Source organism: Sceloporus undulatus, chromosome 1 (genome assembly GCF_019175285.1).
Source record: "Sceloporus undulatus isolate JIND9_A2432 ecotype Alabama chromosome 1, SceUnd_v1.1, whole genome shotgun sequence".
NCBI classification, from domain to species: domain Eukaryota; kingdom Metazoa; phylum Chordata; class Lepidosauria; order Squamata; family Phrynosomatidae; genus Sceloporus; species Sceloporus undulatus.
In genome coordinates this window covers 372,291,568-372,316,189 of record NC_056522.1, presented here as the reverse complement: position 1 = coordinate 372,316,189, position 24,622 = coordinate 372,291,568, and the positions used below count along the sequence as shown (strand labels likewise).

Genomic DNA, 24,622 nt, shown 5'->3' with positions numbered 1-24,622 from the left:
CGGCTGAAGCAGGGAGAGATGCCTCCTCTCCTCATCTCCTCTCTCCTCTTTTTATAAACCTGTGGGCTTTTGGGTCAGATCTGCCCCGGTCCCCAGGCAGAGGATGGGATTGCCATGCTTTTATTTTGTTTTGCTGTTTAAAAGCAACATTAGCTTTCCCCGTGGCTTCCCTTGCGTGTATCTGCCTCAAGAAGACAATCAGTCGCAATTTGCTCAAAAAAATTGGGAAAAAAAAAATGTAACATTGATTGTTTTGCACATTTGTAGCTTACTTCTCCTTCTGCAGAAAGCAAGTGCAAGCCTGGCTCCACTGGCTCTGGAATAGAAACCATGCGCATGTGCGCTAAAAAAATGGATAAAAGGAATATACATTCTGGAATAGAAACCATGGCGCATGTGCGCTAAAAAATGGATAAAAATGCAATATACATTCTGGAATAGAATTGTTTGCATTTGAAACGGGGGGGGGGGGGGGGGGTTGCCTGACTGAGCTCCGTTCATGACCTGATTTTTTCCTCCTGCAAGGAAGGAATGCCCGCGACAGAGGGCTTTGGGCAGGGGATGCAGGAAAAAGAGGCTCCTAAAGAATGCCTTCCCTTGCTCCCTTCTTCCAGGGCTCTTCCTCCTCCCCCTGCCCCTCCGATGAGGGGAGGAAATGCCTTGCCTTTGCCCACCCTCTGACCTAAATCCCTCCCTCATTGCCTCGATCGTGATCGAGGCAAAGTTCTCATTCCCAGACCCGGGTTTTTAAAAAAGAACGGCATTTGCGCCGTTCAAAAACCCCGCTAGGGGCCATTTACCACGGAACGGGTGTGCAAGCTCCGGATTCGCTTTGTGAGATTCGGGGTGAGTAGGAACTTCACGTGATGAATCGGTTTTCAAACCGATTTTTTTTTGTAATGTGAATGGGCCCCTGGATAGCCATGGTGAGAAATGCTTGTACAGTGTGTGCCCCCGGGTTACGAAATTAATTCGTTCCGTGGCACGTTCGTAACCCGAAAGCTTCGTAAGCCGAATTGCCATAGGCGCTAATGGGGAAAAGCCCCGATTCCGTGCGAAAAAGCCGAAAAAAGCACCAAAAGTTGGGGAAAAGCCGCGATTCCGTGCGAAAAAAGAAAAAAGAAAAAGGCACCAAAAGCAACCAAAGTTAACCCGATTCCCGTCCCGAAAGCGCGAGTTCACGCTCAACCGAAATTTCGTGACGTATCTTCGTTCCGTTCGTATCCCGGTACCACTGTAGATGCAGTCCAACAGCATCTGGAGGCCTGCATTTTGCCTGCCTCTCTTCTGCCTTAGACCTTCAGTTCTTGCATTTGAAATTTCCCTAATAGCCATAAGTCACCTGGAGTTAGGGAGCCAGGTGGAAAAGGGCCCAACTGCTTTGCCTAGTGTGCAAGTGTATAATGCGAGTTGTATAGGAAGGGAAGCCTCACAACCAGGATGTAAACAGGTGGTTTGACAAAAGAGGGAAAGACCACCTGGCCTGTTTGGTTGATAGTCTTCTTCTTCTCACCTGCATTTCCAGCCTGTAGTCCTATGTTTCTGTGCTTGTTGCAGATTGGTAGTAGTGGGTTCCCTTGCTCCTAGCGCCAGTCTGGAAAAGCAAGTATTAGTCTATGGGCAAGCTAATACATGTCCTTGTAGATTAGTATGGTAACCTATCGTTGGCTTATTTATGGGGCTGTTCTAATCATCCTCTAGTGAAGGGTTGAAAACATATAGGTAATAAACGTCAAATTTCTTCTCTTTGGTAAGTCTATCAGAAGCTCATCAGGTCAGCATTGTGTTCCTACAGTGGACAATCAGTGCCCAGGAAGCCACAAAGAATGCATGAATGCAATAGTTATTAGGGATGGTCCTAAGGGAAAATGTCCAGATGTGGGACAAAGGTGAAGAGGTTGCCTTTGGTGATTCAGGCATCAGATGAGCCAGCATTGGAACAGAGCTGAGTCACAGGAGGCGCATCATCAGTGCAAAGTCCACACGCCATGGGGGACCTGTGCATACGTAACACAGCAGGACGAGGCTAGACAGTGCCTGAGCTTGGCACATGTATATAAGGGGAGGAGTCTCATTGGTACAGTGTGGGTTGATGGTGTCTGTGTGTTATGTGAGTAGCTTGGCAGAGAGAAGGAGATTGTATGCAGTGGAAAAGAAGTAAAATGCTCCTTAAGAGGGATCAGTTGTTCTCTTCTTGGCCACTTCTAGGAGAGGGAGAAGGATTGGCTCCAGCCTGCACACAGCTTCATGTCGCTTCTTAGGTGGCCGTCCAGGTGGCACAAGCTCTTCAGCGTGGTGCAACACAGTTCGCACAATTGTGCTAACAAGTGTTTCTCTCATATGTAGCCTCTGATCATGGAGTAAATATGTATCCATCATGACTAGCCTGATCTTCTGTGAATTTTAAAGTTGCCGAAGCTGTTGACTACCACCGCATCTTAGGCAGTGACTCCATAATTTAACAGTTGTTTTTAGAAGAGGTGTCGTTCTTCTTCTTTTACTTCACTATCACACTAGTACTAGTACTAGTACTATCTATTTATTTAGGGTTCCATCCTTTCCCAAAACTGGGATTCAGGACGGCTGAGTCTACCTATCTTCAGCATCATTTTGAGTTCTAGTTTTACCAAATACGTAAATAAATAATTCAGCGCCTACCCACTTCACTGGGCACCCTGCATAATTTAAGATGTTTCTGTATGTTCCTTCTTACTGGTTTTTTTGTCTAAGCTAAACAGAGTCAATGTTGTAACCGTTCCTTGACAGGAACACATTCACAGCCCCTTCAGCTATTTAGTTGCCCTTTCTTTGCTGTTTTTTATCTTTAAGATAAGGCCTTGTTATCTTTTTCTTCCCTGCTTGCCAAAGATTGATATCTTGGTGAACAATGGTGGCCGTTCCCAAACGTTCCCTCTTTGTGGATACGAGCATCGATGTCTACAAGGCTATAATGGAACTCAACTACCTGGGCACAACTCACCTTACCGAAATATGTCCATGGACACATGATACAGAGGAAGAAAGGGAAGATTGTCACTATGAGCAGCGTCATGGGCGTCAGGGGAGCTCCTTTGGCTACTGGCGATTGCCAGCAAACATGCTCTGCAGGTGAGAGGTTGTTTTTCTTCTATGGTTTGCTACAGCCTGGACCTGAATAGGTTAGAGACAAGCAAAGATCTTACAGAGCCCAGTGTAGTGGTAAAACTTCTGCAGGGGCGAGCTCCTCTAAGGCTCCCATCACCACCCAGCACTCCATATGTGCTATGAAGCCCGTCAAATGATCATGCTGTGGCAGATGGAAGGGAGGAGAGTCGAAAAACATCTTGCCATGCCCCCATAGCCAATGCAAAATGCACCCATGACATCTTCTAACAGGAGTTCACTGGGGCTTAGCAGATGTCATCACCTGCATCTAGATATGGAAGATAGCCAGAAAACTTCAAATCTCCTGCACTCCCCACCAACCACAGATGCCTGTTTGAGGTAGGGACTGTTGCTTGCAAAACTACTGTGTTTTTTGTGTGTGTGTGGGGGGGGGGGGCGCGCCTTTGGTCATTGCCAAGGGTGGAAGAGAAATCATCCTCTTAGTGGCCAAAAATCTCACATATAGGCATAAGGTAAGGTTGGAAATTACAACATTTGTATCTGCAGTCCTGCATCATCTAGAGGGCCAGTTTTTCCCCACCCCTACGTTACAGAGCTGTTACCAAGGATACACTTGATCATCCATGCAAACCTCTTTGGAGTTGTAAGTGGCTATCTAAATATGAAGAAAAATTGCACAACATTTAATACAAGCCATGACATGAGATCATGAGCGTACATGCATTCAAGATAACAGCAGAAATAGGGCTGGTGGGAAAACTGGCTGAACTGACAGGGCCATATACCTTGGACAAGAGTCTAGTGGCGGCCTAAGGTGGAACCACTTCCATATGCATAGTTTCCATGCCTTCCAGAAGTAACAAAGGCCGTGAAGCTGATGCTCTGGCATAAATCTGTTTATTGTATTGAATTTAATATCCTAAACTGCAATAGAGGGGAACAAACAAGGAGGGAAGTGACTGGGTAGCGGTGACACCTTCTTATCCCCCACGGTATTTGCTAGAGATAAAGGAAGATAATATTTTTGTTCTTTTCGTCTCCTTTCAGAAACTGCCCTAGTCCCTCTTCTCTCATCAGTTTCCTTTCCAGTGTAGCAGGTGCCCTATGATGCTAAGCTTCTATCTGGAGCGGTGGTGGTGGTGGTGGTTTTGAATGGGACAGATTGCTAGAGAAGTGCCCCTCATGCAAACAGTGACATAGGTGCTCTTCTTTGTCCTGTCAGAATTCGGGTCCATGTTTGTTCTTCTGGGAACACAGATTTAAAGGACTATCTAGCCCACACCGTTCTCTTCCCACAATGGCCAGTCATGTACCTGTGGGAAGCCAGTAGAAAGGCATGGGTCCAATACCAACCTCAACCAGTTTCCCCAGCCGCTGATGCCAACAGGAATATAAGAGTTTGGGAAAAGCCTTTGGTCATGCATTCTTCTGTCCCTCTCTTGGTGTGTGAGCAGAAGATTTAAAACCTGCAATCGTAGCAAACACAGTTTTCCATAAGTCCAAACACATTCAACTTTTGTCTAATTGTGCTGCTGCACATTAATGAATTTTGAAAAATAACTATCATGCTGCACTATGGAAATCCGGGATGTGAGTTTGTATGCACTCGAGATTCCGACAGAGAAGCAATTCTCACAAATAAAATCCAAATTCATAGCATTGAGGCCATGTTTAAAGCGGTACAAACTGCTTAATTCTGTAGTGTAGAGAAACTGGGGATATGATCTGATTGTTGTTGTATTAGATTATTATAATTACGATTGGAGAGTCATGAACCAAGGCTTGCATAGTTATAAAGATGAGTTCCTGTATGATGTCAGGTGAAGAAACTGAGTCATAGAGCCTCTGGCACTTTTTTTGTGTACTTGTTGTGCTTTCTAAGGGTTTCTTTAATTCTCTTCGGCAGGTCGCTGAATATCGAGATAAGTTAATTAACATCTGCCCCGGGGCCTTCCATCAAATCATACAAAAGTCTTTACGAAGATGTTCAAGGTAAGGATGGCTGAGATATTAAAGGACAATGTAAATAAAAAGAAAAAGTAGTGGATGAAAATTATAATAGCTGTGTGCCATATTGTTCTTTGCCACTGATTGCGTACATGAAAAAATCAGCCCAGCGGATGGAATAAAGCTCCAAGTTACTAAGGCACATTTATCTGCCGCAAAATGTCCTTTGGGTCAGACTCTTTTTTCTGCCTGAGTTACCCCCATGTGGCTGTAAAGAAATTAGGAAAAGAGGGGGCCATGTATAAATTTGACTCATTGGGGAAATTCTAGCACAGGTATTTTGTGATCCCTACCATATAAAAGCTAGTGGATCTTCGGTATTGGGTAACATTGTCTGTAGCAACTTTCTATGCAAAAGTGGATTCTTCAGCTCTGGTATTTTTGCAATGGTGGCTTTCACAAAGACATCTGTATCTGTGAGGTTCTTTGCTATGCCAGGAGATGCAGAATTAACAAATCCAGTGGTTGGACCTCGACATCTGTTCTTCTGGACAGGAAACTTGTTTTGTGGAAAGCTTTCCGAGTCCTGGTTTGAAGCGTTAGCCAGCCCCCCCCCCCCACCCCCCGAGAACTATCCCGGGACTTTAGAGAAAATTCTGGCATGCCCATAGTTAGATGCAGACCGATGAATTATCTCTGAGTCCACAGAATCATAGAGTTGAAGAGACCACAAGGCCATACCTCTTAGTTTGAATCCATTTTCTGTGTCTATTCTCTGGGCGCAGAAAGCAAGTTGCTCTATCCTGGTGGCGCAGTGGCTAAACCCTGTACTGCAGCCACCACTCACAAACCATAAGGTTGTGAGTTCAAAACCAGCCAGGGACTCAGGCTCAACTCAGCTTGCTCCTTCCAAGGCACTAAGAGTACCGCTTGTTGGGGGCAATTAGCTTAATATTGAAACCAAAACGCTTAGGGAGTGCTTAAGTGCCTGATAAGCTATAAAATGTATTTCTGTTGTAGGCTCCATCCTCGATGACACCCTTCAAATAGTAACATGGTATCATGTTGTCACCCTAACCTTTCCAGGCAAACATACCCCCTTCTAAACCATCCTCAAAGGCATGGTTTCCAACATGATCTGATTTTCAGACCTGGTGATCACAGCATGTTATTGGTTGCATAGCTAGGGGGCTAGCCACGTGCTTCTCTGATCCCCTGCTCATCAGCGGAAAGAAGGCATCAAAGGGGGCTTTCTGTGAAGCCACGGGCTGTGGAAGGGGATGAGAGCTATACTGTTCTGCATGTGAAACTGTTAGCTATCTGTGCAATTAGGGTTTGAGCATTCTCCCAGTTTCCTGGACATTCTGTAAGTCATAGAATCATAGAATATTTGAGTTGGAAGTGGCCAGAAGGACTTTGTCAGCTCCCGGTATGCAAGAATAAAACACTAAAGTATTCTTGAAATATGCCATCCTTACGCTTCTAAGACCTCGAAAAGGAGAGTCCACCCACTCCAAAGCAGTCTGTTCCACTGTAGACTAGCTCATGCATAAAATTCTACCAATTTTGGTGATCTCTTCCGTGTATAGGACCCATTGGTTTTTTCTAGGTCCTCTGCAGCAGAAAAACAGCTCACTCCATCTTTCGACATGACATGAAATCAAATAAACATTAGAAGAACCTCCTGGCAGTGGAGCGTTCCGACAGTGGAAGCCCCCCTTGGAGAGTGGTGGAGTCTCCTCCTTTGGGTTTTTAAACAGAGGCTGATGACCGTCCGTTGGGGGGCTTGATGTTATCTTGAGTGGAGGCAGTTGGACGGATGGCCCTGTGGTCCTTTCAGTTCTGTCCTTCCGATATTAAGAGAGCCAGCATGGGTAATTTGAACATGGACTAAGACTCTGGAGAATAGGGAAATAATCCTGTTCCACTAGGACCTGGAGAACAGGATTCAATCCTGTTTGCTAGGAAATAACTGGGTGACCTTGTGGGAAATCATCTGAGGCTCAGAGAAAAGCAAAAGCCTCCCCGCTGAACAATCTTGCAAAGAAAATCCCTGAAGTTTGCCTGAAAAGCAGAAACAACTTGAAGACACAAATAACAATAAAAGATGGCCATAATTCACCCAAGTCTCTCTTGTCAAGCTAACAGCCATTCTTCATATTCCAGAGCTTTGATCACTAGCCTCCTGTCTCTGGAGTGTTTCAGCTTGATTTTAATACATTGATCAAGACTGACACTCACCTTCTCCTGGTCTACATGCATGTTAATTTTTCATCTTTTTTCAAATGCACTGCGCCATATCTCTCAGAAAAAGGAGACACTTCCCAGTTAGTCCACTTCTCTGAAACCGAGGAAGGCCTAGCTTTCACAGCGCTAAACTGAACAGGATCTCTTTTCAACAAGGGTCCTTCTGGAACTACACAGCAGTGAGGAGCCTTGATTTATAGTTCTTGCTAGTGGCTAGCATCTAGAGCAGGTTCTCAACCTGGGTTTTGACCCCTTGGGGGTCAATGACCCTTTCACAGGTTGCTAAACCATCGGAAAACGGTATTTCTGATGGTCGAAGGCCAGACCTGCGTCTCTATCAGGGTCACCAACAAATGAGGACTGTATAAAAGTTCATGGTATAGGAAGTTGAGACCCTGACTAAGAATCATCCTAAGTTATAATTGAAAAAAACTTTGTTGTTGTTTCTTAAACAACTATAGGATGGTATATAGGGCTCATGTTAAGCATGGATACGTTTGCCTTTTGTCACTTTTGCAGCACACTCATGGCTCTCATTTCTTCCGTTTATCCAGGAAATGCAATTTGGGGATCAGTCTCACCAAAATGCCACTGACCGGTGTTCGGCTAACTCGTGGTTATGGCTAATGATATAAAGGAAGCCTGGACAGTGACATCCATACCTGCAGATTACCTCTGGCAGTATGCCCTACCTGGCTGGTGGCTGCTGACGCAAGGAAAGACAAGGAACAAATTTCAAATGAGTGGTATGTTCTTTGCTACCTGCTGACAGGAGGGAATGTGTGTGACGTACTTCGAGACGCAAATGTGCTGTTAAATGCAAATATTAGTCCAGTCTAGTACTAGCATATGACTGTACTTATCGTCCCTTGAAAATCTAGGCTCGGTTCAAAAAAAATCTTTGTTTGTTTTGAGAGAAATGAGGAGGGTTTTGTTTAGTCAGTGGCTGTGACAGAAGAGGCAAGTAGCATCAGAACCAAGGACTTCTTCCCTACTTGTTAAAAACCCTGGTAGGCTGATGGATGACAATCCAAGCACTAAAGGCCTGCATGACTCTAATATTGAGTTCGGTGGTTGATTCAGTAGCAAATGAGTTAAGGTAATGGCCACAATACAGTACACTTGATGGCTTTAACTACTGCATATACCGATTATAAGTGACCATAGAAAACCAAGGGCAGGTTTGGGGACCAAATTATATCCGCTGGCATAATGTGTTCAACCAAACAATAAGAGAAGGGTGTGTGTGTCAGTGCTTCCAGGATAGATTACACTTTCCTTTCACCAGGGATGGTTTTCTTTCTGAAAGAGTTAAAGTTAGTACTTACAGTGACCCGTGAATAAGTCACTCAGTTTTGGGGACAGTTTTTTGACTAATTTTTAGACTTAACTGACCTTACATATGTTTCATCCTCCATAGATCCACTCTATTAGCTTCTACATACAGTTTTTGCTTGTGGTCTGAGGGATCAAGTAACATCAAAAAGCAATTGGAGCATTTCCCACTAAATGTTGTGTTTGTTCATTGCAGATGCGATGTTTCTATTACAAAAAGTCTTCTAAGAAGCTGCATGTTTTCAACATTCTTTACATTGGCCGCGTAGGATGAAGAAGCCTCTGGTTTGAAATAAGTATTTTCTTTTTCTTTTTAAAAAGCTACTTTGGTAAGAAGTGAAACTGTAATTTAAAAGGATAAGTATGATCCAATCCTATCTATTCCTTTTGATAATTATATAAAACTTTTGACTCAAAATATGTTAGCACAAAGCAAACAGATTCCTTTACTAATAGGGTGTGTTTTCTATTGCTATGTTACCTTAATACAGATTGACCATCCAGCCCAGTCCCCAATCTTCCAATACTGCCTTTAGAAACTGACACCTCCTAACCCTTCCTTGGATAAACCCATGAGTTTCAGTGGAGCTTGCTTCGAGAGACATGAACTGAGGCATATTGACACATCTTTTTATCTACTTGCTCATCTGAGCTCTCAGGTACAATTTGTTTTTGTAGGAACAGAAGCCATACACACCTCTGAAGTAATTGTTCTGTGAACCACAGAGAACCGCCTAACTATTCGGATGGGGGGTTGCCATACATTGGTGCCTCTTTACAGCCTCAAGCGGTATGGAAAATGCCTGTGTGAGAACCAACAAAAGAAAAAAACAATCCAAATCCTTGTCTATGTCAGGGACAAAGTGCAGCCATAGAGTTGGTCAGTTGTTTTTTTTTGTTTGTGTTTTTTTGTGAGAAGGGGAAAGAAGACCATTGACCATTCCAGAGCCTCCAGGACAAAAAATTCAGAGACAAGCCATAATTAGTCTGAATAAGTAAAGGGATTGTGTTTGTACCTTATCCTGAGAGAAGAAATTTGTAACAAGCCTATAGACAGTCTACTTCATCAGAGGCCGTCAAAAGCTTGCTACAAATTTCTTCAGTTACTTCAAAGTGCTTGAAGGCGTTGCATATTCGAAGTGAAACAGAAAATGAACTTGTGGCACTTCCAGTTTTGATTTTTGCCCATTTTCAGCTTTCAGACTATTCATCTGGGGAATCCTCAGAGCCAAAAACCGGCCTTGGATTCATTGAAACGTCTACCATTTTTCTCTGTAGAAAAATTGGAGGGAAAACAATCCAATGCCTCATCCTTCAGCTTGCTTGTCAGGCAGTAGAAAATTTTCTCAAACCAGGTTGTTTCTAACTTTGGAACTCTATCACAGGTTTTCTTGGCAATATGTTAAAGGAATTGCCATTACTCCCTTGAGGCGAGAGTGTGTGACTGCCAAAGTCAACCATGGGTTCATGGCTGAGCGGGGAATCAAACTCTATCTCTAGTTGTAGTCCAATCTCAACCCAATCCAGATGGCTCTCACAGGAGTATGCTATATACCTTAATTGTTTTTCAAGCATTACTTCATGCTCAGTGAAAAAGTATTTGCTTCCTTAATTTTGTTTTGTAAATGGGACGGCCAGTGGAACTGGAAAGTTAAGATGGCAGACTGTAAGCTAAGACAGTTAATTAACAGAATTGGTAAGAATGAACGACTTTTCCAGAGTGGTCTACAGCCTTTCTGCAGAAATAACAAATTTTAAACCTTTTCCCTCTGCGAACAAAAAATGCTTGCTTGAAGCCTCTCGTGCTTACAGGAATTGACGTCCCAATTGTTTTAATGTTACCATCTGCATGGTGCAACAAACTTCCACTTGAACCTTAACTGACCATGAATAGACTCTGTTAACCAAGTCTAGCGTCCAGTTTGCTGTATTTAATGAAAAGCCTTGTTTTTGTATGCTAGTAGATGACAAATGTTGGTTCAATTCCTTGACATCAAAATAAAGTATCAAGGAACAAGTAAAAAATGTTTTAAGCCTGCTGTTCAACTTTGCTACTCTATCCATCTTGTACTACTTGTTGTTTAAGTACACATGCTGTGACTACTCCCTGCAAGTCACCTCAGATGTTGGTTTTTTGTGGGGTTTCAAAACACAATAGTTATGACTTATTGCCTGCAGTAAGTCCGCTCCCGGTCTAATGTCTCCCGTTAGCAGCCTTGCAAATCAGGTTCAAAAGTTGGGACTGTAAAGAGATATGAAGGATTTGTATCAGAAGCCTCATGGCCATCCCCTTTGATTGACGGTTAACTACTAGGGGGGAACCGATGCCTGTCCAACAAGTGGCCCAGTCGTAAAGCAAAGGCCAGGGGAGGGTCAGAGGAATAAACAGGAACCCAAAGGAGGGTCTGTGCCTGTATGGTCAGGTCCTTAAAAGGACCGATGTGCTTGTATGCGTAGCGTTCCTCATCATCATTCGTGCATACAGCAGCCCCATGAAAGATTTGCCCACTGTCCCTTAACACTTCATGTTCGTTTTCTACCTGGACTAGGAAATCCGAAGGTAAGGATCTCATATAACTCCTGAAAGTGTAAACACACAAACAGAAATTCAGCTTTGTTAGAGACTGTGGAGGGCAAAGTAATTCAATGAAATTACAGGGACTTCCCAGCCAGTATGTGTATTGAAGATATGAAAAAAACTGGCTGGATCAGAACTGAGGGTGACCTCTCCTCAGCCCCACAGTTTCCCTTTTAAAATCACCACTCTGAAACCTCCGGGATAATATACTGTGTTTTTAACCTTCCAAATAAACAGCAAACCAAATTGCATAGAGTTATTTCAGTGATGTTTTCAGCCAAAAATGGAGCTTGGTCCATTTACTAGGCTAGCTTCCCTTACAACCCTGCTTTGCCCACCTATCGAGAAAATTATAATATTATTAGTGGACCAGTCAACTTTATTTGCCGTCAGGATTTCTGCCACTACCATATTGGGGTCATGCCTAAAAAAAAGGTATGCTTTCTTGAAGAACGCTTGCGCACCCTTTTCAGACACCAGTCCGACATGCATCACTGTTATCTCAACATTTAGCACTCCTAAAATTTTTCAAACTGGACCCAGCTTGCTTTACAAACCAAAGCTTAACTGAGTATCTGAAAGAGCACACAAGAGACTACAATTAGTTAACAAATCTTACTTGTATAAAGCTGTCCTAAGATACAGGTGTGGCTGTTACCCAGACTTCTTTTTGATTGACGTTGATATATGGACATGGTATGACTATACAGTGGCATTATTATGTGGATGTAAACGTTCAAGTATTGGAACAGGCTGTAGAGTCTACAAACTATACTTCACGCAATGTGCTGTGGATAAGTCTTTCAAAAACTGTTTATTATGTGAAGACATTCTTCATAAAACAAGTAGAGCATATGGTGACACACATCCATTCATTTTACCAGGCGCAAAACAATTTACAAAGGTGTTTGTACTAATTTCTTATAACAGCCATCCCCAGATAGTACTTCCAAATATGCTGGACTAGAGCAGGTTAGCGGTTCTGGGACTGCATTATTTCCACAGCAGTGGGATTGTGTCGTGAGAGGCAAAGTACGATGGAGCAGTGTTGCAGCAAGGGTCCCAGTCAGACAAGTATTTGCTAGGAGTCGAAAAAATGTGCCAAAAAAACGGGCGGCAGCAGTAGTGATGGTTAAACTGGAAGAGAAATCTCGATATAACATTATGACCCTACAGCTTATCCTTGGTTACTCCAAGAGGAGGCGAGTAAACCCTTTTGAATGTCTTTTATCATGAAAATCCTATGAGAACAATCCAAAATGAAACAAGGAAGCCCAAGGATGACACCCTAGGCTGATGGACTCATGGCACAACAACAAGTGTGTTTGGCTAATAGGCAACTGGACCCAACCAAAGGATTTCACCTTTTGATAGAGATGAAGGAAGTCTAAATCTGCACAGCATATTAAGGAACATGGAAGGGAACCATGATCTGAGGAACTAGATACAGTAAAACAAGAAATGGAACGTATAAACATTGCAATACTGGAGTGAGTGAGCAATGACAGGAATGGACATTTTGAGTCAGACAATTACATGTTTTACTCAGAAATGAAAATCTATGAAGAATGGGGTGACAATAAGGAGGAGGATGTTGCAAATAATCAAGGATAATGCAAAGTCTGACAAATCAATCACTAAGACTTCGAAAAATGGAATCAAAAGACATCTGAGCAAAAACAGCAAAGCCAAGATGAAATCTTCAAGCAGTAGAGCAAGATAACATAAAAGGTGACAGCACTAGTACCCTGATACAACTTAGAATTTACTTTGTTCTTAACTAAATCTGCCAACAATATGGAAAACAAAACAATGGCCACAGTAAATGCACACAGCTACATCAGGCACAAAAAGTAGACACCAGGGATCAAAATGACAACAATACTTTACCATATTTGAGTGAGAAATGCCAGATTCCATGCTGGTTCAGAAGGAGAGGCCCTTGGATCAACTGTAAATATATGTGGACAACGAGCACCCAAAATTTAGAAGAAAACTGGCCTGTGCTTAAGATTTAGCAGACCATTATGTGTGGATCATAAAAACTATAGATTACTCGTAAGAAATTGGGTGCTACAATGATTGTCTGATCATAACTGTTTTTCAGGACAATATATCAGGGAAATAGGAAGAAACTGAATGTTTAATTGACAAGGGGGCAGGCAGGCTATCTGTTTTCATGTAAACTGAACTATAATTATGTAAATAGCAAAGACTTGAAAAGAAACTATTTACTGAAGAAAGTCAAGGAAGAAAATGCAAAGGAAGGTGTTACAAACTAACATTAAGAAAACAAAATGATGGCAGATGATTTACATCACTTTAAAAAGCGGACAATGACACACAGAAATTAGATCCAAGAGTTTTCCTCCATACCAGGGCTCAGCATTATCAGAATGGAGACTGCAGTTAAAACATATAGAAGAAAATAGATTTGCAAAAGCAACTGTGAAGGAACTAAACAAAGCATCTGAGTGGAAAAAATACATCACTGAATACTAAAGTTAGGGATGGGTCATGCATTGTTTTCCGATTTCTATGTAACAAGTATTGTTTTGTCAAGAAAGCTGACAAGTAAGAAAGCTGATAAGAAGAGAATCAACTCATTTGAAATGTTGTGGAGAAGAAGTTCTATGGGCCGTTCCGCACGGCGTTAAAGTACGTCCCCAGGACGTATAGAGTTAATGAAGGGCATATGCTTTATGTACACCCCGAACCCACTACGTCCCTGGGGATTACAAAATGGCGGTGGCCCCTTCGACCTGGGCGCTGCCAGCTTGGATGTCGGGGACAGGTAGCAGCCGCACGCCGCTCAGCGCTAATGATGTTGCGAGTGCACCACTTGGCGGCCTTGCGGCATCATTAGCAACGCAGCAAGAAGCGCCATTGTTGGGGCTTCTTTTTGTTGCCTCTGGGACCGCGCGGTTTTTGACCGCTGTGAGTCCTGGAATGCAGCAACCCAGCGGCGGCAGGAAAACCATTGTTCAAAGAGAGTGCGGTCCGTAACGGCCGACATGGGTACCATGGACTGTAAAAAAGACAAATAATGGGTCCCTCCTATTTTGCAAGTATTTAACCCCGAGGGAGAAATAAATTTTATTTAATATTTTTGAGCAGACCAAATGAAAAGATGTAACGAGCAGAGTTGCTAAATTTCTTGCGCGGCTATTACCCTTCAGAGAGGCTATTTAAAAAACAGATTCAGTGAACTCTGGAAGTCCTAATTATGGCTGATTATTGTTAATGCAGACCACCATGTAATTTGCTGTATGAAAATTTTATCTTATTAATAAACCCGATTGACAAAGCTTCCCTATATGGTTAGAGGATGGTCTATAAGGGTTTTTTTATAACTGTTCTATTATTTTTTATCCAATTTCTGTTATTGATGATGCAGACTATCGAAAGAGATTCTTTGAATCATTTTTACAACTTTTAAAAACACCCCTCCCAATTGACATTTTTAGAGTTTCTATGACCTGTATAAATGTCATTATTATTGTAATTTTTTCGTTGTTGCTGCTGTATGCTGTATATACAGTGACCTTGTTATCGCTGGGGGTTGTTCCAAAATCCCCCAAATGTATAACAAAATCCATGTATGCGCAGTCCCATTAGTATAATGACATATCAAAAATGGTGTCCCTAATAAAAAATGGAACTCAAGGTAATTATACTTTTTTTGGAACATTTTCAAACCGTGTATGCGTAATTAATTATCCGTGTATAACAATCCGTGGTACAGTATAAGAAGGGGCCGACTGGTTGTGTGTGTAATATATATTAAATGGGGCCCACACAAATAAAGCCAATTAATCTTGGCAAATAGAAAGCAATAGAATAGAGAAAGATCACAATCCATATGGAGTAACTCAATCAAGGAAGCCACATCTCTGGAGTCTGCAAGACCTGAGCAAGGTGGTTGAGAGGTAGAGTAATGATTTGGAAGTCTCCTCATTCATAGGATCCCCATAAATTGAAGTTAACTTGACCACAGTTAACATCCTGGAGGAAGAGCAGGTTGAGGAGGAAGATAGTATAATGGGGCACCTGCACTTTGGCTGGGATTAGGGCCAGAGGGATCCCCATGAAAATGGAGGTTTTGGCTGTTTGTTGTGTTTTTAACCCGGAGAGAACACCTCTTTGGAATCTTTAGGTCTTAAAGCACAACTTATGGGTCAACATCAAGCTGACTTAATGACTCTGTACATTTTAATGGTACAGAATTGTACAGGTTGGGGAAATATACATAGGTGTGTAGGTATACTAGATATATCTGCTTTTTGTTTTAGAATGCGATTTCCTCTCACAAAGTTTACCTGAATGCTAGAAGTGCCAGTTGAAACAGCTCTTGCTTTGCTGTTAGAAGCCAATTCCAGGCATACAGACCCAGGGGAGGCTTCCATTGTAAGCTCGAATATATGGCCAGGAGAAGGAACAGGATCATCTATTTCCAAAACATATTTGCAAATGCAACAAGGCAAGAACACCCTGATATAAAGTCTTCAGAGCAGTATCGTTAACAAGATCTCCATTGTATGTTTTGGAAGGCATTCCGGTCCAAATGAGAGAATCGAGTTTGGTGAAGTACAAAGTGGTACCACCCGTCTGGAACCTCTGTTGCAATGTCAACGGAGTTGGGGGACTGGTAACGTGCAAGTTCTCCACCCGTCAGGAATGCTCAATAGCCTCAGAATAGAGGTTTTAGTGATTTCCATTACAGGGGGCAAATCATCACCCCCCACTGTGTTCCCAGTATCCTAAAGCAGGAAGCCAAGAACAACAACACAGTTTTTTAGAGAGTTTAATTCACACTGGCTGGCCGCTGGTAGTTCAGTTTTCTGTAGTGTGTAGTCGACTGAGCCTGGAAGAGAAAAGAAGGGGCCTAGGGTGTTACTGACGGTCCCTTGATGGCATTCCTTTTGATTTGGGTATTTTTTTTCCTGGGTTCATCATCACAAAGACTGCGACGCAGTCCACGCATCACGTGATTCCACACTTAAGCCTCATCAAAAAATCATCCTTCCAGGGACTTCTCTCTTGCGCTGCATTTTGCTGTTTGCTGAAACTTCAAGGAGGTGCTACCTGGAGGTGACGCCACATGGATTCCGGGTCTTCTATCATCATCCTGTGTTTTTTGGTCTTTTCGTAGCAGTTATTGAACTAACAACCCATAGGAGACATTAGAAGTCCTCCGTTCAAATCAACTGCTTTCTATTCTCAGGAGAATCGATTTATTCCCTGACAAGAGAGGTTTCTGGCATCCGAATAGAGTTTTCACAGGAAGAAGAGCACAGGTAAGGTGTTAAAATGTTTTCCAAAATGATGGTTAAAGGAGAGAAGGTGACTATGTTCTTCCCTGTTCAAAGCCATCTCAAAAATTTTCACATTTCACTTTTCATCAAATCAACTCTGGAGCTTCAGCAAGTGTGGCAGGACGGGTCCGTCCTGCAGTTCTAGCCCCTGAAAATAATAAATAGCATCAGATGTGATATTCCATGTAGCATTTCAGGGATTAGCACATCGTTTGTCCGGCAACAGAGCCTTCTTTTCCAAAAACCACAACAACCTCAGAGCCTGCCTTTGGCAACCAAAAGAAACGCGGCCCTGGTTGCAGCAGCGAAAGGTGACCCGGTCCTTAAAAACTCTTGAACTGTATGTAAACCCTGGTTTGGAAAACTTTGAATTGAGCGCTGTGGGCTTAACAGGCTGAATTCAGATGGTTTCCCAAACCAGGGTTTCAGACATGTTTCAATCAATGTTTTTCAGGGAAGTACCAATGACAGACTTTTCCACTGGGAGATAATTCAAAATGGTAGAGCAATCAGCTCTAGCCGCTGAAACCCCTGTGCCTGGCTCTTTAAAAAGGGAGGACACTTCCCCCGATGCCCTGCAAACGTCACCATGACGATAGCTTGATTGGCAGCGGCCAATCTACAGAATGCATTCGATTTCTGTCAAAATGCATTCGATTTCAATTTGTAGTGGGCACTTGCTAACGGAGTGATTCGGGGGAGGGGCATCCGGATCATCCCAGTTCCCTCCATGTCTTTTACCCCAGTATGAATGGGGCCCAGGAAAGAACAAGGGGGACAGAGTGCATGGAGGACAGACCACAGGCAGGGCACAGTGGATTCAAGGGCCAATTGCACAATTAGTTGGATCTGCCCAACAGCCTCCATTTGCATCAACTGTTTCACAAATAGCTTTTGATTCAGCTTCTAATATGTCATGGAGGGCTACTGAGCCTCAACTGGTTTTTCATTTGCCATCTATGCTGTTGCACAGGAAGGGAAACCAGACTATATGAAGTAGTATTATTTCAAGATGTCTTGTACAATATAGAACTTTTGATATCCCCTTAGGGTTGCCATAAGCGAGGACCTCCAAACCGGGACAAATGTAGGACAAATGCAGGACAACATTTTCAAATGTAGGACATATTTTTTTAAAATGGAGGACAAGCAAAAAAATTGAGGCTTTTTTAGAAATGTTAATATAAATGCATCTTTCTTAGGCATGATCAAAATGGACGACATTTTGACATTATTCCTACACAGATCACAGAAATGTACTCCCCTTTCTGGCCACCCCCCTCTCCCCATTCCAAACAGCACATTTCAGCATTGAACATGGCTTTATTTTAACATTGCCTCTTGCCTATTTCAGAGGTTTATTCCACAACCAAACCCTTTGGTCAAGGGACTTTGGTTTTTCTTCATTTTGACTTGTTTTCTCTGTATTCCACCCCACTAAATAAAGGAGACATGAAATGGAGTTAATGGGTACAAGTTGTTAAACAAAAAAGTCTTGTGAGACTCTGTAGGCAAGAGGTGCACCATGTTAAGAACTGCATTAAGCACACTTAGGCTGCTGCCACACTGCTTTCACTCTCATCACTCCATCCTATGGAATCCTGGGATTTGTAGTTTGTTGTGGTGCCAAGGCTGGGCTTTGAAATCTCAGGCATAAGAGAGGCAAAAGGCTTGGGCTGCATCTACACTGGAGAAATAATCTGGTTTGAGACCACTTTAACTGCCTCGGCTGAATGCTATGGAATTCTGGGAATGGTGGTCTGTTCCAGCACCACAGCAGAATGGCAGTTAACCCCTGGAAAGCTCTCTGACCAAGGTGACCAATGCCCTCACCCCAAAAAGTAGGGCACCCAAGCAAAAAAATGTAGGACATGGCCAAAAATAAAAGCTAAAAACACCCATGTAATTATAAATCCATGCTTCTTAGCCATGATCCAAATGGAGGACATTTTGAAATGTGACAGAAGAGGACATGTCCTGGAAAAGGAGGAGGATGCCTGGTCACCTTGTCTCTGGTCCAAAATGCACTGCAGAAATAAAACAATGCTGGACTGAAATGCCCAGAGTTCCTCACCAAAGCTGCATCCACATTGAGGAAATAATCCAGTTTGAGAGTGACTTAACTGTCCTGGGTTAGTGCTGGGGAATGCTGGGAATTGTAGTACATTGTGGCCCCAGAGCTATCTCTGACAGGGAGTCCCATAACCCTCCAAACGTAGTTGAACTGCAGTGCCCAGAATTCCTCCCCAGGTGCTGCATCCACACTCAGGAAATGGTCCAGTTTGAGACTGCTCAGTGCTGGGGAATCCTGGGAATTGTAGTCTATTGTGGTCTCAGAGCCATTACTGACCGAGAAGTCTCAATGTCTCCCAAACACTAGCATTCCCAGGATTCCCTAGCACTGAGTTAAAGCAGTCTCAAAGTGGGTTATTATTCCTGCAGTGTGTGTGAGAGATATAAAAGCTAGGGACTGGATTCATTTGGAGGATCTCTGTGTCCAAAACACAGGGCTCAGTGCTATGGAATCCTGGGAATTGTAGTTTATTGTGGCATTGAGCTTTGGGCAGTTAAAGGGGTCTCAAAGTGCAGAGAGGGGGGGGGGAGAGAAAAGCCAGGGAGAGTGAATGAGAAGCTCATCTTGGCTGTGACTACTCTGAGATGAGGAGGAGGAGGGAGGGAGGGAGCCAAGGGAGGTGGCCAGGACCATCAGCCTCCTCTCTTCCACCGAAGACTGCTGGCAAGAGGCTCTGCCCCCAGGCAGCTCTGGTGCCACAAGAAACTACAATTCCCAGAATCCCATAGCACTGAGCCATGGATGTTTAAGGGGGGGTCAAACTATTTCTTCAGCCTTTTGCTACCCTAAAGCCCTTCCTATTTACAAGCAAGGCAAAATCTCTTCCTTCTAAGCCATTGAAAACCAACCCAAGGGGAGGAGGGCTGACTGCTTCTTTCCCATTGGTCAGCTTCGGGAGAAATTTGCATATTACAAGTAAAGGTGTTTAGGGCCTCAAAAACAACCCTGTGATAAAGAATTACAAGAATACTGACCTGGTAGACATTTAAAAGATGAGGCATTTAGACTCCCAGTGAAACAGGAACCATTGATGGCTTTTTTTTCTTTGCTCACTGTAACCTGGAAGGTCAGGCCTTTTGCAAGACATATATACCAAGTGGGCTGGCAATAGCTCTGAGTGGCAGATGTTTTGAAGCCCTGCTCTCTAGGCTAAGCCAGGCAGGGAGGCAGGGAGGGTGGCACACAGCCATGGGGAGGGCTGGAGTTGCCTCCAGGGCCTTGCTGGGGGGGAGGTCACAGGGGAGGGGCTAAACTGGGGCAGGACTGTGTGGCCCCGCCCCAAACCGGGAAAGTCCCGCCCCCAGGTGGGATATGGCAAGCCTATATCCCCTTCATGTTCAGCTTCTTGCATATGACACCCAGAACTGACTTACCTTTCCAAAATGCTTCAGAACAGCATTTGTTGCAGATTCATGGGAACTCCTGTTAGTCAAATCAAGTGGCACAATGAGGATATCTTTGTCACTTAGGCTGCTGATCTCTAAATTAAAAGAAAATAGTAGAAGTGAGAAGGCAAGTTTCCTTTTGGGGCTAATGGAAACAGTTCTAAGTCAGTTATAGTCTGGAAGTGACTCACTAGGGTTTCAGAAGGATCCTTCTTCATTGAATTGTAGAGTTGTAAAGACATTCTAAGCCACCTAGTCCAATCCCTCCCAACACAAGAATCTACAGCTGAAGTATTCTTGATAGATGGCCACCTAACCTCCAATGAAGAAAAATCTTCCACCTTCTGAGTTGATCTTATCATCAAGAAATTCCTCCTAATATTTGGTAGAAATCCTCTTCCTTATAATTTGAAAGCAGTGCTTCAAGTCTTTATCCTCTAGAGAAGCAGAAGATGTACCTCATGTCATCTTCCACATGACTACTCCTAGAGAGACAGAATGGTGTAGCAGTTTGAGCATTGGACTACACCATTCTGGGCAACAGATCAGGGTTCATATCCCTGCTCAGCCATGGAAACCCACTGGGTGACCTTGGGCAAGCCACACACTCTCAGCCCCAGAAAACCCCACAAAAGGTTCCCCTTAGAATTGCCATAAGTCAGAAAAGACTTAAGACACACAACAACAAAGCCCTAGCCCTATATGCAGCTGCCAGCTATTGAACCTTGGCTGGGAAAAGATCTGGAAGGCAGAGTAACCGCTGTAAGAAGAGTTCAAACAATATTTAAGGAACATTTCCAGCCTTAACTTTATACTGGCTTACACAGCTCCATCTATAACAAGAGAATATTTCTCTTTGAACCAAGTGGCTAATTTATTTATTTCTGCCATTTCAAGAGTTTTCAGCCACCAAAATCATATAATACAGTACACCATGTTATTTAATATTGCTGTGACCATATATAAGTACGATCACGAGGAGACTTATGTACCACATAAAACGTACTATCACATCCTCTTCCACAAGAATGTGTTCCATTATTAGGAGCATAAAATGCTTTTTTTTCCTGGTTAGCAAATTATCCATTTTTACAGGTAATTATGCCCCATTAGTCTGACAGAATTTCAGTTTCCAGACGTATTTGTTACTTCAGCCAGTTCAAAAAAAGGAAGCGGGAAAAGGGAGAGACCAAGTGCCGAGTTGTTTCACATTTTCTTCTGCTGACTCATGAAGCCCCATGACGAGAGCAAAGAATGCAGAACAATATTGGCATTATCGGGGTCTGACTGCAAGATATCATGCTAGACATTAAATGTTAAATTGTCTTGTACACAACAAGACCTCGGCTAACAATGGGCTAAATCTCTGTGTGTGTGTGTGTGTGTATTTCCAAAGGGTAGCCATATTAGTAACTTTTACAGCAACATGAATTATAGCCCACTTCTGCAAACTGAGATAAATATCTGGGGAACTGATGTGCAGCATGGGCTGTTCCAACTGGATTAATGGAAACACAGATGTTTATCACACTATACTCTTAAAGTGCTACTATTCCACTTTGACTCCTCTAGCTGCCTCCTGTTGCATTCTGGGATTGGCAGTTTTAAGGAGGAGTATTCAGAATTCTCAGGCAGAGTTCTAAATAACCCTCCTTAAAACTGCCAATCCCAGAATGCAACATAGTAGCACTTTAAGAGTATAGTGTGATAAACATCACAGTCCACCAGGAAGAAGTAAAGTGGCTGCATCTGCACCCACCCACAACCAGTGGCAGACTCTGATTCTTCTGCTTGCCAACCTAATTGATTTACAAGCCTGACACCTCAAATATCCTGACCCCAAGCCATCTGGAACAGACACGAGCCCCTTTTTGCCCATGAGAACCACAGGAGGAAAGAGAAGCAGGTCTAGGGTAGAATACTGGTACCATATGGGCAAAAAAAGCAATGCATGCTTCTTAGGGTAGTGTGGCCATGGCCACGTTTGCTGTCCCTATTGCTTCCTCATTCTCTCAAAACAACACACACATTTGTCCCATATCTTCCACTGTAGTGTGTAGCTACACTCTTGCATAATCTTGTCCTTGTGTCTTGCAATCCTATTTTCAGTGTCCTCATCAGTGCATCCTCCAGTGTTTCTCAGCACCAACCAACTAGGTGGAGAAGGCAAAGTGGGGAAATTATTGTCTCTGTGCACCATTCTCCCCATATAAATTCTGCTTCCCATATATGGCCAAATAGTTGAACAGTGTAACAACAACAACAACAACACATTTTATTTATATGCCGCCTTTCCATAAGGATCAAGGCGGGTTACAACAGAATACATAAATAAATACATAATACATACATAACTAAAAATTATATATCCACTTATCCCTTACCTTAAAACTAAAATACCAACACTATAAACAAGTTGCAGCAAAAGGCACAAGTAGCACTAACAAGTGTGCTCTGCCAACACTTGTGAAAAGCTGGGCATGCCTTGAGATATTACACATATAAGGAATCTCTGAACCTTGGCAGCGGCGTGTCTTAGCAGATTGGTCTCAGTAAATTACAATCATAAGAGTTCTGTTTCCCAGGGGAATTTTATTTAATGATAGAGAAGAGTGTGTGTGGGGGTGGGTGAAACTTTATGTCCTTGCAATAATCACTGTTTGTAATAACTGTATGAACTCTACTAGGAAGCTGCTTAGCTCACAGGCAACCACCATTCTGATGTATTCCAGACATAGAAGGCACTGGATAAAACAAATACCATAAAAGTCCATGAACCAGTTTTCAGTACAGAGAAATTAGCTTCTAGCATCCTAGAGTTGGAAGAGGCCCCAAGGGTGATACAGTCCACCCACTTGCCATGCAGGAATAGACAATCCCAGTGTCCACAACAGATGGCCATCCATGTTGCTCCCTTTCCAAGATTTGCTACTGGTTTAATGAAATATTTCAAACAGCCTTAAGCTTTTCTTCAGCAACTCCAAAATGTGGTTGTCATACATACAGCAGGTTTAGACATGGAAGAAGGAATAGTGAAGATAAAAGGAAGGAACATCAACAATCTTAGATATGCAGAAAACACTGTATTACTAATGGAAAACATCACAGACTTGGAACAATCACTAAAGAAAGTCAAAGGAGAAAGCACAAAGGCAGACCTAATATTAAACTTAAAGAAAACAAAAATAATGATCACAGAAGAAATACATAAATTCAACCTAGACAACGAGGAAATCAAAATAGTTAAAGCTTTCCCATACCTTGGATCAAATATTGATCAGAACAGAAACTACAGTCAAGAAATCAGAAGAAGATTAGCAATGGGAAAGGCAGCTATGAAAAAACTAGCCTAAAGTGTAAAGATATACAGCTGACGATAAAGTCAGAATCATGCAAGCCATTATATTCCCCATTATCACGTACAGATATGAGAGCTGGACAGTGGAGAAAGCAATAGCAATAGCAAGTACATTTCTATACCGCTTATCAGTGCACTTAAGCACTCCCTAAGCAGTTTACAAAGTAAAAGCTAATTGCCCCCAACAATCTGGGTACTCATTTTAGCCACCTCCTCGGAAGGATGCAAGCCTGAGTCGAGCTTGAGCTGGTATTGAACTCACAAACATGAGTGGCTGCAGTACAGGCATTTAACCACTGTGCCACCAGGGCTCCTAAGCAGAAGGGAAAAAATGAATTCATTTGAGATGTGGTTCTAAAGAAGAGTTCTGACGATACTATGGACAATCTAAAAGACAATCAATTGGGTCTTAGAACAAATCAAACCCGAACTGTCCCTGGAAGCCAAGATGACTAAACTGATGCTGTCTACTTTGGCCACATCATGAGGAGGCATGACCCATTAGAAAAGATAATAATGCTGGAAAAGGTAGAGGGTAGCAGGAAGAGAAAAAGATGCATGCCAGATGGATGGACTCAGGGAGACCATGGGCCTGAGCATACAGCTCTTAAGCAGGAAGGTAGAGGATAGGGGGGCTTGGAGATGTCTCATTCACAGGGTTGCCATGAGTAGAGGTCAAATTGAAAGCAGTTAACAACAACAAAAGGGCATAAATGGACGTAGAAGTAGTGTGGAAAGTAGTACTCAAGCTCTTTGGTGTTTAACAACAACTGTGCTGGCTTTCATGTCATTTCAGCAGAGAGGTGGAGGACAGATGGGCCTGGAAATGTTTCATTCACAGTGTCACCATGAGTTGAGGTCAACTCAAATGCAGCTAACAACACTATTCCATACAAACCTGTTTGCATCTTTTCCTATAATGACAAAATGTAAGGCAGGAAAGGAAAATCTGGTGAAAGAATCTAATGCTGAGCTCTGGATTAGGGTTAAGGTGTTAAATGATTGCCATGGAACCAGGTGTAGGTCATCAATCTTGGATGAAAGAATCGAGGACATGGTTATCAAATTTGCAGATGACACCAAATTAGGAGGAGTAGCTAATACCCCCGAGGAGAAGGGTTCAAAATAACCTTAATAGATTAGAAAGCTGGGCCAAATGAATTTCAGCAAGGAGAAATGTAAGATAAGTGCACTTAGGCGGAAAAATGAAATGCATAGATATAAGATGGGGAACACTTTGGCTTGACAAAAGTATATGTGAAAGGGATCTAGGAGTTC

At 42.9% G+C, this 24,622-nt stretch overlaps 1 protein-coding gene across 1 annotated transcript in view; it reads right to left on the bottom strand.

Annotated features, from left to right (window-relative positions):
* The window catches only part of DHRS7 (dehydrogenase/reductase 7), a 51,659-nt gene that overhangs the window by 11,120 nt on the left and 15,917 nt on the right, over positions 1 to 24,622 (bottom strand). Inside the window, exon 3 of the mRNA XM_042446074.1 lies at positions 19,975 to 20,081. Within this exon, the coding sequence (XP_042302008.1) occupies positions 19,975 to 20,081 (107 nt within the window). The remainder of the gene's footprint in view (positions 1 to 19,974; positions 20,082 to 24,622) is intronic.